Genomic DNA, 14,410 nt, shown 5'->3' on the forward strand with positions numbered 1-14,410 from the left:
TAATATTTTTGTTTGAGTGTCCCCACAGTTTCATAATAAGATATATGGTGCACCCCTGTTTACTTGGGAGTTTTATGGGCCAAATTCTGACAATATTGGACTTCTTGAAACATTACAGCTGACTATTGTGAAATTTCCTCGGCCAGTGATTATGGGTGGTGATTTTACTGATCTCTTGGACAGGGAGATGGACACCACATCTGGTAGGAAAGACGTTTGTATGGTTAAGTTTAACAAGGCATTAAGAGGCTTGAAGTGTGATTATGGCCTGTTGGATGCATACCATGTGATGGTGGGTGCAGAAAGGGGGTTTAGCTTTTGTAGTAAAAAGTACCAAAGCATTCTAGAATTGACCTGATGTTGGTGGATAACATCCTTAGAAGCAAAATAAAAGATGTACCCCATATCCCTATGCACTGTTCAGTTCACTCTGCAGTGTTGTTAACTATGCAACTATCATAGGCTGTGGTAGAAAGGAAGCTGGACAGTGGATAGAACACTTTCAGCTGATCAAGGAGTCATACAGGAGCTTAGAGAGCATACTAGGTTCTTCTTCAAGGAGGATGAGGGTGTCACTTTGCCTGTCATGGCGTAGGATGCTTTTAAGGCATCTATGCGAGGGATCCTTGGTAAAATAGGGTATATTAAGTCTAGAAAATTAGGAGAAGTGAGGAGAATGGAAGAAGATTTTGAAAAGGCAGAGAAGGTGATGGCAAATCAAATTCCTCAGCAGGTTTTCAATCTATTAGTGACGAGCTGTTAGGAAAACAAGATGAGGGTAGGGAGAAAGCAATGGCAGGCTTTTCAGCTTGCTATGAGTATGGAGATGAGTGCTCAGATGCTTGGATGGAAAGCAAGAGCAGATAGAGCAAAGAACTATATTGATAAACTGATGATTGATGAAAGTATCTTGAAGAACCCTGTAGAGATTAAAAAAGGCATAAGGAAGGTATTAGAATTGTTATATACCGAGAAGTGAACCTGATTTGGTGTCGATGAATGAGTGGCTTAGAAATCAGCAACTATTAGGTCTAGAGTCCAGCGATAAGAAATTACTGAGTGCAGAAATAACAGCTGATGAAGTACTAGAGCAGATAAATACCTAAAGAAATGGGAATGCAGGTGATACAGATGCACTACCAGTAGTGTTTTATAAGCTGCTGAAAGGGATGATAATTCCGGTGTGGGTGAAAATGTTTAACTTGATATTTAGTAATAAATAAGACTATAACAAACCTGTTTTTAAAAAAGATCAGAAAAAGGCAGAGTCCTAGCACCCTATATCACTGCTCAATAGTGGTTTTTAAAATCAATTCAGGATAATTAGCAAGAAGGTTGGCAAAAGTAGTAGGGAAGGTTATTCATTTAGATCAGAAGGGCTACCTTCCCAGAAGATTAATGCATGATCTCCCTCACCTGTTAATTTCCACAAAAAACTTGCTAAGGCTAGGGATAAGCAAATTAGCTATAATGACAGCTGATGTTGCTAAGGCTTTTGACAGGGTCTGTTGGGTATACCTGTGGGAAGTATTGGAGGAATTTGGGCTTCCCTTAACTCTGACTGAGAGTATTAAAAAGTTGTATACAGCCCCCTCAGCGCAGATATTAGTTAACAACTCTTTAATGGATAGATTGAGAATTACTAGAGGGGCACGTCAGGTATGTTCTTTCCCCAGTTCCTTTTGGTTTATATATAGAACCTCTGGCACAGGCTTTCAGTAGAGACAAGAAGATTATCCTATTCCAGTCCTTAAATTACACAAATAATATAGCCTTATAGGCTGACAACATCATACTTCATACTAAAGATATAGAATTGACTATCCCTCTAAAGGATGAAATAACAGAAACGTTTGGTGCTTTTTCTGGATTACAGATAAATAAATCGAAAACATAAGTCATGAGCTAGAATCACCCACGTTATTTCGGGTACAAAACTATCATCATTAAGGTACTTGGGTATTACAATTATCAAATTGGAGGATTTGCCAATGGTTAACCTTAAACAGGTGATGAGTGAGGTTAAGGAAATACTCTATAGATGGATGAACTTCCCCCTGCTGATTTGATTGCACAAACTTGATTAAAATGGGAATATTGCCAAAGGTGACATACATTTTTAATGGCATAGCCTTGTCGTTCCCTAAAGACTGTGAAATAAAAATACAAAGTATGTCGATCAGCCTTATATGGGCAAATAATGGAATCCACCTCAGTTGGAAAAAGCTTAGGAGGAAACTAGAGAAATGGGGTTTAGCTCTTACTGATTTTTTGGTATACTGCATGGCTTTCCAATTTCATGTAGAGGTAGGGTGTTTTCTGCTTTATTACACACATTAGACCAAGTGGGCTTTTTACACAAATTCGGGGAAACACAGATTTTTCAAAGAGTACGTTTGATGAAACTCTGGGGGATTAACTATTATGCCCAGTTTGCCCCGATTTGGGATTTCACCAGGTACCCCACTCTGCTTGGAGGACAAACATAGTCTCCCCTTAAGAGAGGTGGGGTTGGTATGTTGGGGGCAGTTATCAGAAGTATTCGAATGGGTCTCAATTATTGATGTGGGAGACTTTGACAAAGATCAAGGTGGGCAATCTCAAGGTAAAGTATTACCAGCAAAAAACCTTGTTGGAACGCAACAAATATGCCAGCATGTGAAGAGTGGGAGTGTGAGGAAAGAATACAAGATCCAATAGCCTTAAAAAAAGGGTTTCACTATGGTATTGGGAGTTGCTGAAAGCAGACGATAAAAACACTAAGCCTGCTGCATTGGTGGGAAGGATAACTGCCAGTGGAACTAGACTTATGGCAAGAACACTTGAAACTTCTCTATTCCACGGTTAAGTCTGCTACCATGACGTAGAACCAGTTATGTACCATTTACAGAATCTACATGACACCCAGCAGAATGAGCAAGTTTGCAAGAGGCCCGGTCCCAAGTTGTAGAAGGTGTGAGAGGCCGAATGCTGTCGATATTCACATGTCTATGCAGTCTCCGACACTCACTAAATTTTGGGAGGAAGTAAATGGTATTATGTCAGAGATATTGGGTCAAGGTGTACATGTAAATCTGTACCTGGTTTTCTTTTGCATGAACCTTAAATCCGTAGCATCCTTATCTACGGCAGAGATAAAATCCCTGTGTTTTATGATTCTTCTGGTGAAGAGAAATCTGTCAGAGGTGGATACATCACCGCCACCTAGTGTGTAATGACTGGCTCAAGGCTACAGAAATGATAGGCAGACTGGAACTAGGTCTTAGCCCGATAGTGGAAGTTCAAAATATATGGCTGAAGTTTCAAATCTGGCTAACCAGACATAGTTCCGTCAGATGATTAAACCAAGATTGGTGGGTAACTTAGACCCTAAACTATAGGGGTTTGGGTGTCTCAGTGAGACTTAAGAGAGCTTTCGGACTCATCTCTGGTAGTACGATGTAAGACCACCAACTACTGGTAAATGAGGACAAATAAAATAAAAAACCAATGGATTTGAACAAGAAAATGTAAGAGTTGCTAAATCACTTGCACAAGAAGTGTATAAGAGGAATGGCCTATAATTCCCCTCAGTTTACAGCATCTCCCTCCAAGAATTACTTTATTCAATGTGAGTTTTATTTCTTGGCTATAACTACAGTAACTACATCTATAACCACAAACAGAAATTCTCCTTGTTTTTTTCACAACACGAATGAGCCAAATTAATAAAGAAAATTGAAATGGAGCAGAATGAGCCAGGCTCAAATTGTACAATGTTGTTACGTTTGTATTGGCTGAGTGCCCATGAGCAAATGGTTAATGTGACATCCGCCAATGTGCAATATGCTTATGGGCATGATGTGAATTGGAAAAATGGTCATGGGTAAAAAAAGGGAATCCTTGAGTGTGTCTGGCTTTGGCACAGTCTTTAGGCAAATTTGTGCAAATGCATTACTGTTCATCTGCCGTTCTGTTGAATGAATTCCTTTGTATAAGCATTTCCCTTATTTGGAGTGCCTTTCTTTAGTGCTTCCCATTTCCCACATGCCAGTGCCATTATCTGACTGCCCCACACCCTCATTTTCATTTCTTGAGCAACTAATGCACAATTTGCATCTGTGCAAATCAGAAATGCACATTTCAATAGTGCAGTTAAATTTCATAGCAAACAGTTTTGTTCAAAAGTCGGCGCTCTGATGCAACCTTAGCATCAAATGTGCTGTTTTTAAAACTCCTTTGTGTACATATTTAAAATAGACTCATTGCACTTTCTGTTTATGGTCCTAAATCCCACTCTCTGTAGGAACGTCAAATTAGAACAAGGGCAATGACGCACCTAGGGTGGCCTTGCATGCACCCACCCTCGTTCACAATTTTACAAGATGGGGGGTCACTCAAAAGTAACAGACTCACATGACACTGACGAGAGGTATTGATAAAGTATCTCTTTTATTTTTTTAATACTGATTTGCACATGAGGTGGATTTGTATTCATATATCCATGTAAATGGTTACAGCACGAACTGCAATTACCGTTTTAACACTTATTTGGCACATTTAACAAATATGAAAACAAGAGATCTCTCGGCACGTGTCCTTCTTTCAGTGCATTCGATTTTGTTACACTCCAAATCTTGCTTAGGTCTATCTTATTTTATGCACAATTTTAACTCTGCTCAGGAAGTGTCAGCAACGTGTATGAAAAGGGCAGTTTTCCTAAACAGATTTGTTAGTTGATGGGTAATATACTATGATTTGTGTAAATGCTGTCACATCCTCTGTTGGATAAATCTTATCTGGTGGAGAATGCACTTGCAGAATTACACTGCCCTACCTTCCTTTAGAAGAAGCAATTCTGCCTGCATTGTCACTGCTGAAGGAGTCTAGCACTTTTCTGCACAAATCAGAGAATTTTGTATTACTACCCAGCTCTATATCGGGCCTAGATCACCTACCCCACCCTATGGCTCATCATACAGTAAACAAAAAACGCCTCGTCAGCACTGATTGGACTACATTGGTATGATACAGAAATTTAGTTTTCCGTAAGAGTTAAGCTTTCTTTAAGAAATATAATTAACATACCTATTATGGAGTCAAATCTCTCCTACTATAATCTCAATGAATTAGCAATCACTAAAGGCCATGTATTCAAGTCTATATGCATGTCTGTAATCTCAGTTCAATATTTTTCTAGAAACCAAGATCACTTAATTTATGCATACTTTTTTAGTAAGTTCAGCAACAAATATGGTGTTAAGTAGCAGCATACATGAAATTGACATAATTAGAAGACTAGAAATTAATGACCACTGTGCATAGCAAAGTCACAACAATCTCTGCCGGGCCCTCTCCTCTAAAAGGGTGGTGGGGAGCAAGCCAATGTATGTATGTTAGATTAATGGAATACATTGAACTCTCACACAAATGATGTTCCTGACGTTTATTCTTTTCCTGTCTGACTCACAAACTGAAATGTGCTCTACCCCTAGATACTCCAGGTGTTAAAATAAAACCCAGAGTAGGGTAACACGGCTGAAGGCTCTCCGTGACGCAAACATGCCCTTAAGGTATGCCTCCTTGGCTGCCTTGTGAAGTTCACTGAAGGGATCTGTATACTTTCCCACCTTTTAGTGTCAGATGGATGATAGTCTACAATATTTTATTGACAATTACAAAAACCAGGAAAGTGGAATAGATTCAGAAGCACAAAAGTAACAAGAGAAAAGATTAGACTTTGTGGGCCCACAATCTTTAAATGAAATAACTAGCATTTGTTGTTATGTGAAACCTCATTGCCTTTAATAATGGCTCAGTACTCCTGTGACTTAAAACCAGGTTACTCTCCTCCAGAAAAACAAGGCAGGAATAGACAACATGACTTACTTCTCATCCACTACTGGTGAATCTGCTGTGTTTTTTTATAACCGAAAAGTCTGAAATACTTTTAGCAAAAGCAGACCAACATAACCAAGAGAACAGGCATTGAATTGCTGGCCTAACAAAATGGTAGTTGGTAGGTCACATAAGTATTTTACACATTCCCAAATTAATGAATGTAAAATTAAAATGTACTTCCAGGAGACCATCTTAAAACTAAGAGCTAAACATATAAGGGCCTTTGTTAAAATGACTGTGTTGTAGAATGCAGAATGTCAGAATTCAACATTTATAATCTCATGTTTAACAGTTCTTCCCTACAACATCACAGTTATAATAGTATTACGTTCTTTTCTGGTTTGATATTATTTAAAAAATTTACCAGCCTAGTAAGAAACAAAGTTTGTCTCAATGAAAAAAAGATAACTGCCCATATCCTTCAGCACTGCCTGAGCATCTTTGGTCTGAGTGGATCAGTTTGTTCTGTTAGGTAATATTGGATTTTGCACAATGAAGTATATCCTAACTAACATCAATGTCTTCCCCTCTCTCCAGCTGCTCTTGATGTTTATATCAGTTTACAGTTCTTTTTGTGTTTATCATTTTTATACACCTTTTCCACAACATGGCCTGGCATCTATGAATGCAATAGCCTTTCTAATGGCAGGTATATGTTGGAGGTACTTAATATGAAACTCTGGTCATGCGGAATGCCAGCTGCAGGATAAAGAATGATTTCTTCTGCTCACACAGAATATTCTTACAAATAGCTTAAATGCTGTATATGAAGCTATTAATATTTTTATTTAATATCTCTAATTCCATGAGCTCAGCTACATCTTGTTTGAACATGTTAGGGAATAGAAGCCCCTGCATCACATGACAAAAATAAATCCTGTCCTGATTATTATTAATATAACTGAGCCACATGATAGGGAAAAAGTATTTATCAAATCTTTTTTTTCTTTACTACCGTTTTGCAGCCGTTGGAAGGTGTGACAATAAGCTTTTGCTGTTTTAAAAACAAAAAAATGTTTCTTCTCATTTAAAGGTTCACAGTTCGCTTGCTGTAAAATTAGATTTTACAGTAGTAACAAAGGAATGGGAACAAACGTTTTGTAATCTGAATATGATCAGTATTTTTTAACATCTTGGAAACCTGAGCAGCAACTTGAGAACACATGCGTCCTGTTCACTTTAGCTGCTCCCCCCACATACATACTCCCTTGCCCTCCTCCCTTTCCTGTCCCACACAGACAATACTGTAACTCCCACTTTTGGGGTCTGATGGGTAGGTAACTCCTAAGCTATCATGCATGTTTCTACTATGGTACTCAAAAACACTGTTCCTTCTAGACAAAGACTGCGGAGTTAACAGAAATCTACTTTGTGTATCTATGAAAATATATATATATATTGTAGTGTTGTGATTAAAAACAAAGGGCTCAAGGTAGTTCACGCTGGTGGACAGCAATTCTTTTTAGTTAATAAATTGATAGTGTCTGTATGTAGAATTAGGTTAATAGATGCTTTTCTTCATCGTCTGTATGATCTGAACTTAGAAAGTGATGTTCATTTGAAATCTGATAAGACACCATCAAATATATTTAGGAAGAGGTGTGCATGATGTTCCCTGAAGACCAGCGTTGGGCGGAAACGGATCGACCTGTCACCAGAGCCTCCGAGCACAACACCTGCAATAGCAAAATATAGGTCAAATTATGAAAGTAACACAACATTAGGACCAATCAAAGAACCATAATATAACCCATTTAATCACATTACAGAATTATAGCCAGTGGCGGCTGGCACAAGTAAGAGAGGTGAGGTGGGGTGGGGGTCCGGGAAGTCAACATATGACAGGATAAGTAAAATTAAATTTGAAAACCACTTACCTTTTGATCTCCTCTCTTCCAATCTCATAAGATTTTTTTTGTGTCCATGTTTAATAGTAAGTGAGCTAGTTATAGATCTGGTAAACTTAGACTTGGTACTGCTGTAAACTCCACGCTTGTGTTGGTATGAAAAATATATTCTGTGTGTGACTGAATCCCAGGCCACATTAGAAAGGCGAACTAACATCCGTACATCAGATTGTACATATTACCTTTAGACTCATGGCTTTTTCAATATTCGTGACTTTTTGCTTTTTTTAATTACTATTTTGATTTTTGTTAACTGGACAAATAATTCAATTTTATTTTGCCTGGATCTGGGCATAGTGCATGTCTTTATTGGTGTGTGGTTTTATCCTCTGGAAAATTTCATGTACCTCTCAAAGTGTAGTCTACATTTGCATCATGTATGTCTGATACATGTGCGATTGCTGCTCCCTTCCAGATTTTGGTGGGACTTCGTTTCTACTAATCAATATGCTAAATAGTTTGCATACAACTTTTGGCCGCTGCACGAGGAGTTTTACTCACTTAGAGCAGCAATCTACTTCAGTGGGTGTAGTGTCTGTGCTTTTCTCTTTTTCTATACCTAACCCCTTCCTTAGCTCATTAGAATTCTACTATGCTTATGATGTAATAGAATGCTCCCTGACTAGGAGAGTTAGTTGAGACTTTGGGCTGAGCTGAGCTGAGATGATCCTGCTCCTGGTGGGGTTCATTACTGACCTACTGAATTCAATATCTGTTTTACTTCTCAACTTCTATACTATTACTTATCCTTGAATGCACCTTGTACCATCATACTTCAAATAAATTACTTCTTCAAGCAACTACTCGGACCTTGATCATCCTTCATTCACTACACAATTTATGGTGACGATTTGGGCGAACTTCAGCCTCCTTCTGAAACGGACCTTTAATTAACAAGCTTCAACAAGGTAATGAACTTTGATTTCATCCTTCAACTCACTTTCAAGCATACTAGCGAGCCCCACCAGTGACAAACCACCAGTCGCCCTTTTCTTCTAAACAGAGCCAGTCTCTGCTGAACTATTTACATACCAGTTTCTGATGGACTGCTTGTCTTAGTAGAACACCCTTTCCTTCCTGTTACTATGGAGGTGTGTTTCATTAAAGTGCAGTCTACTACAGCAGTGTTCATTTTCTATACCTGTTTCCTGCCTGCTGCATTAACGTTTGCCTCTATTTCTGTGTAAAAGCCTTGCTTTTCATGCTAACTTTCCATGGATCTCCTTTTGTACCAAGAGGAGTAACCTTCTGGCAATCTCTTGCCTCGCATTTGAGAGGAGCAGCTGGCAACTACATGTTACTCATTTGAGAGTAACCTTCTGACCAACTACTCGCTGCGCATCTGAGGGGAACAACTTTGGGGAATTGTCACCTGTGTTTCGGACATTCTCTGTGAGTAATACATTGATTTTTACATATTTTTACCTTGCCTCCGTGTGTGCGCTCTTATTGGCAGTTTAACTGCCATCTGCCACACATTCAACAAGCATTGGCATAGCCAATAGGTCTCGCCTTTGGGGCCGTTGTGCTGCGTAACTAAATACTTATAAGGTCCCAAAGACCTATTGGCTATGCCAGTGCTTGTTTCTGATGAATTTGGGCAAGTGTAACGTGCTGGAGTTTACCTGGTGAAGAACAGGCAGTATATGCGGTATTTGGGAGAAAATTTAATTTTTCATTTTCTAGAGGAAAACTTGGAATAGGAGGTATTTACCAAAGTGCACCATGTGATGTGGATCTTTACCGCGGCATTTTCTGGCCCATTTGGGTAATCCTGAGCCAAGCTGCAGCTTTTATAGACGTCTTGGAAATGACTGGTTAACTATATTCATTGAGACACAGACATGCACAGATCTGAGCCAGCTTTTTCAATTCACCTGCATGTTTCCCAGGGGTGTAACATTAGTTCAAGCTATCACACCCAGTCCGTGGTTTACTCTGCATTCAGGGGCTTGTACTTCTCTTTTATATTGGCTTGGCACTGCAGGACAAGTCCCAAAATGCACAGTAAAACCTAAACTGCGCAGGCTATTCATGCAGGAATCCGGTAAATCTGGGAGGGCTTTATCCAAACCTCCGTCCCCACTTCCCAAAATGACGAATAAAGAACCAATTCAAACGAGTAACTGCATTTTCGTATATAAAACAGATTTTTTTATAGCGTGATAATGTAAACAACATCCACCCTAAGATTCTGTCAGGATTTTTAAATGATGCAAGGGTAAGCAGGCGCATTTTACCTTCTGTCAAAAATGCAAACATATTCCTCCAAATATTAGTTGTTGAAATAAACGCACACTGTCAGGTAATTCGTGACTTGGAAACCTGAGTCTGATAGAGAGAAGGCGGCTGCCAAGCCAGGACGCTGGGAATGTTTTGAGGCACAGGTACTTCGAGCCCCGCCTCCCTCTTTATTCAATTTTCTCACACGAGTCTGGAGGGCACTTAGGAGGCACGGGAGCTTCTGGCCGCCATTTCCTTATTGACTAATTTTACTTCGATCCCATTAAATCGCGCGCTTTATCGTCTGCAAAAGAACAAGCTTTTTTCAGCAGCCCCAGAACCATTAAACTTGAATCGAAGTGTGAAGCCTTTTTTCCCCCTCACCATATGTCTCTGCTTTCCGCCGCTAAAGCGGTGCAGTCACCGGTTTTGTAAACAGGGAACCATGGGCGCAGCTTCAAGGTAAAGAAAATCAATCAAAGCCGAAGATCAAAAGAGAAAGGATGCTGTCTGGATTCTTAAAGAAAAAAAAATTAGCAGTAATTTTTTATCATATAATTTGACCTGTGTAAGGTTGAACTTTCATTAAAAATAACAATGCTCAGAAATCGTTCTTCACGTTTTAAATAAGTTGCCATGAAATGCGACAGGTTTATTCACCTGAAATGCCCACCTTTTGACACTTTTTTTCTTACTTTTTGGAGCACAAGCGAAGAAAGCTCTGGAAAAAAAAGTGTTTGCTTTTGTGATAGCTGTTTATGTACACTTTACTGATTAAAATCTAAGACGAGTGGAAAAAACTGTAGTACGACCAACACAAAACATAAACAAGCCCGGTAGTGGTGCGCGCGCCGACCTAAACACATGGCCCCTGCGCGCCGCTGCTGACGTTTCACTGATTGTAAGGGGAAAACAAGCGCGCCATGACTAATTAAAACCAGATGGCACTACACGCCTCTGCTGGCTCCTGAGAGCAAAATGCTCTGGGAGTAAACCTTTTAAAAGAAGCTGGGACTTCCACACGCCTTTGGCCAATTGCGTGCTAAAGCCAGACGCAAAGGCCAATGGTGTGTGAGCCCCACACGCACGAGCTTTTAGGAAAGCTGAACTGATGGCAAGAGGTAGTTTTCCTAGTGCAGCGCATGCGCTGCGCTAGGCTCAACCTAAAAATGTCTTGAGCTCCCCCAGAGCCCTCGGGCTCTCACCTTTCTCGTGCAGTTTTGCTTCATCCTTCATCTTCTTATGACGTCCTTCTTTTATTCAGCTGCACAGAGACGTTTGGCACACATTCGTGCCGGGAGCCTACCGGCATTTCTTCATGTCGACGTACCGCCATTTTGAGGTTTGCACTTTTCCTCAATTCAATTCTAGTCTGCAGCTCTTGCCAACCACGTTTTTTTTTTTTAATAAAGTTCACCACATCTTCGTTGTCTGCCACTTGTTCAAGCATGTCATTCTGCAGAGTTTCTTCATGAATTCACGCTTTTTTGCTTTCACCTCGGGTTACCATCTTAACATACTCAACATATGGGAACGGACTAGAGACTCCTGTTCTGCCTTCAGTGTTGTATTTTCGTCCGACGCATGGTTTTACTTCAAGAGCACAATTAGTACAACTGTGACATCTAGTGGTTTCCTTCATTAACGCACTTTGATATTCTTTACAGTTAAAATACATGGGAGCATCGTAACAGCTCATCGGGTTTCCCTAAAGGCAAGAAGTCTTATGCTGCACTTCAGTTCTTCATGATGTGTACTTCATCGGCAAGTTCTGCCTATAAGGTACTGGTTTTTCTTTTCTGCAGTTCCAGTCTTTACCTGTTTGCAACAGCGGTGACTACTTTAATTATTTTATTTTATTATTTTATGGGACATGTACATTATTATACTTGGCATTTATGTTCTTGCATGTTTCTTTCTACAGTGCCTTAGTGTTTATTTACCAGACTCCAATTCTGAATAATTTATTTATTTATTGACGTGCCTAAGTTTTGAATGTGCCTTTATTGAATGTTCCTATAGTATAATTAATTATCATTAATTTGTGTTGTTAATTATATTTGATGCAAATGAGTTTTATTCTGAATAATTTATTTATTTAATGTTGTGATTAAGTTTTTAATGTGCTTTGCGTGAGTTGCCTTAGCGCAATTAATTACTATTAACTTGTGTTTTTAATTTTATATGATACAACTCGTTGATTATGTTAGGTTTTAAAAAGCTTACTTTTGATCTTAATTTACTTTCAGTAAGCTGTTCGTGAAAGTGTTATGTTTTAAATGCTTACTTGTGATTCTTAATTTACTTTCAGTAAGCTGTTCATGAAAGTTATGTTTTAAATGCTTACTTGTGATTTTTAATTCACTTTTAGTAAGCTGTTCATGAAAATGTTAGGTTTTAATGCTTACTTCTGATTCTTAAATTACTTTTAATAAGCTTTTCATGCTTTCTACGCATGTTATGATGATTCATTGAATTTTCTTTAAAGGTGTCACCATTCTTTGAATGATATAATTTAAGTTTGTGAAGTTTCTTAGCATCGATGTCTAACTCCTGCATTTCATTAATGATTTATTATTTAAACTCTAGAGTTTTTATTCACAGCGGTTCAGTGCACAGAATCCTGTATTTAATTTTATTTGTTGCCAGACTTTATTCTGATATGCGCATAATTTCTTATGACTTATTACTGGCAAAATTAATTCACCTTTTGTAATTGCTTAGTTGTACTCCTGTTAGGTGTAGTTGTTTCTCACCTTTCTTTTCCCTTTTTAGTGCTGGAGTTTTCTTTTGAATTCTCCTGTTTGGAGTACTTCTCGTGTTTTTGTTATTGATTGGTTGTACTCTTGTTGGGTGTAGTTTTTCTCACCTTTCTTCTCACTTTTTGTGTTGGAGTTTTCTTTTGAATTCTCCTGTTTGGAGTACTTCTCTTGCTTTTCTTTTTAGTGTTTTCATTCGTTGGTTACTTCTCCACTCCGGTCCGGCCAACTGGCGTGTCTCGACGTATCCGTGAACATTTCACTAACCTTCCACTTTATCTTATCCTCTTGTCTGATTTTTATCATTCTCTGTATTCTTTGTATTCGTTGTGCTCTTCTCATTTTCTTTTCGTCATTTAAGGAGAAGATGTCTTGTCGTCCCCTTATTCCTCTTTTGCTTCCTAGCATTGTTCTTTCTTGTTTGCTAGTTCTGTCCTTGTGTTACTTACCTGTTTCACCCTATGCTTATTCTACCTTTCCTATTCTTATTCTTACTGTTCGTACTTGTATTTTTTGTTTTCATTGTAAAAGGAGAAGATGTGTAGTGTCTGTGCTTTTCTCTTTTTCTTTACCTAACCTCTTCCTTAGCTCATTGGAATTCTACTATGCTTATTATGTAATAGAATGCTCCCTGACTAGGAGAGACAGTTGAGACTTGGGGCTGAGCTGAGATGATCCTGCTCCTGGTGGGGTTCACTACTGAATTCCATATCTGTTTTACTTCTCAACTTCTGTACTATTACTTATCCCTGAATGTACCTTGTACCATCATACTTCAAATAAATTACTTCTTCAAGCAACTACTCGGACCTTGATCATCCTTCATTCACTACAGTGGGCCATTCCCACTTCATGTAGATACTATGCATATAAAACAACTGGTTTGTGACTAGTGTATGAAAGGTGCACCAAATCCGTAGTTGTAAAAAACTGGATTATTAGTTGCGAAATATGTGAGTCGTCACAAGTAAAAGGTCCACAACTGTCTCTTTATGTGAAACCACCTACCCCATTGCAGCACTTCACTCCCTCAGAGCAGCCCAAGGCCTACTCAAGGGAAGTGATTTGGGTAAGCAATCTCAATTCACTAGCACGCAACAACACTCAATAAATTATTGTTGAAGTGCTTTTGCTTTCAAAAAGGAAAAGTAAATTTATTACACACACACCATAAATACTACACATTAGGTTACAAATATATACATTATATAGATGAAAATACTTTAAGTGGCACCTTTAAATTCAATTTTACACCTTGTGGGTGATGATCCCCATAATCGCAATACACCCCAACTATATCTGAAGAAACATCACAGTATAAGGGTGTGTCATTATAGTTAACACAGAAATTCGATCTTTGTCATAAGGTCATCACATTTTTATGGCAGGACTATTGGTGTATCGAGAATCAAGTATTTCAAATAAATAATTTTTAAGACGATCAAAACCATGTGTCAGAGTTTTTCTTTCAGGCATTCAGCCCACAAAATGTAGCCATAGGACCAAACAATAGGGCGCTCTGCCTTCCAAAGCATCAGAACAAAAGTTCAACTCTGAGAGTGCCTTAAATACATGATAAGCCTCTCCCACAATTATATCTACGTGATCCCAAGCGACTTCAGTTCAGTGTAGTAAACATAT

General features: G+C 38.8%; 1 protein-coding gene across 3 annotated transcripts in view; it reads right to left on the bottom strand.

Annotated features, from left to right (window-relative positions):
• Positions 1–4,412: 4,412 nt before the first annotated feature.
• ABAT (4-aminobutyrate aminotransferase) overlaps positions 4,413–14,410 on the bottom strand; it is a 499,792-nt gene continuing 489,794 nt past the window's right edge. For all 3 annotated transcript variants that reach the window (XM_085628334.1, XM_085628336.1, XM_085628335.1), the window contains exon 16: positions 4,413–7,556. In XM_085628334.1, coding sequence (XP_085484460.1) covers positions 7,435–7,556 — 122 coding nt within the window. In that variant the 3' untranslated portion in view covers positions 4,413–7,434. The remainder of the gene's footprint in view (positions 7,557–14,410) is intronic.

The sequence above is a fragment of the Triturus cristatus genome, chromosome 10 (genome assembly GCF_964204655.1).
Source record: "Triturus cristatus chromosome 10, aTriCri1.1, whole genome shotgun sequence".
Lineage (NCBI taxonomy): Eukaryota > Metazoa > Chordata > Amphibia > Caudata > Salamandridae > Triturus > Triturus cristatus.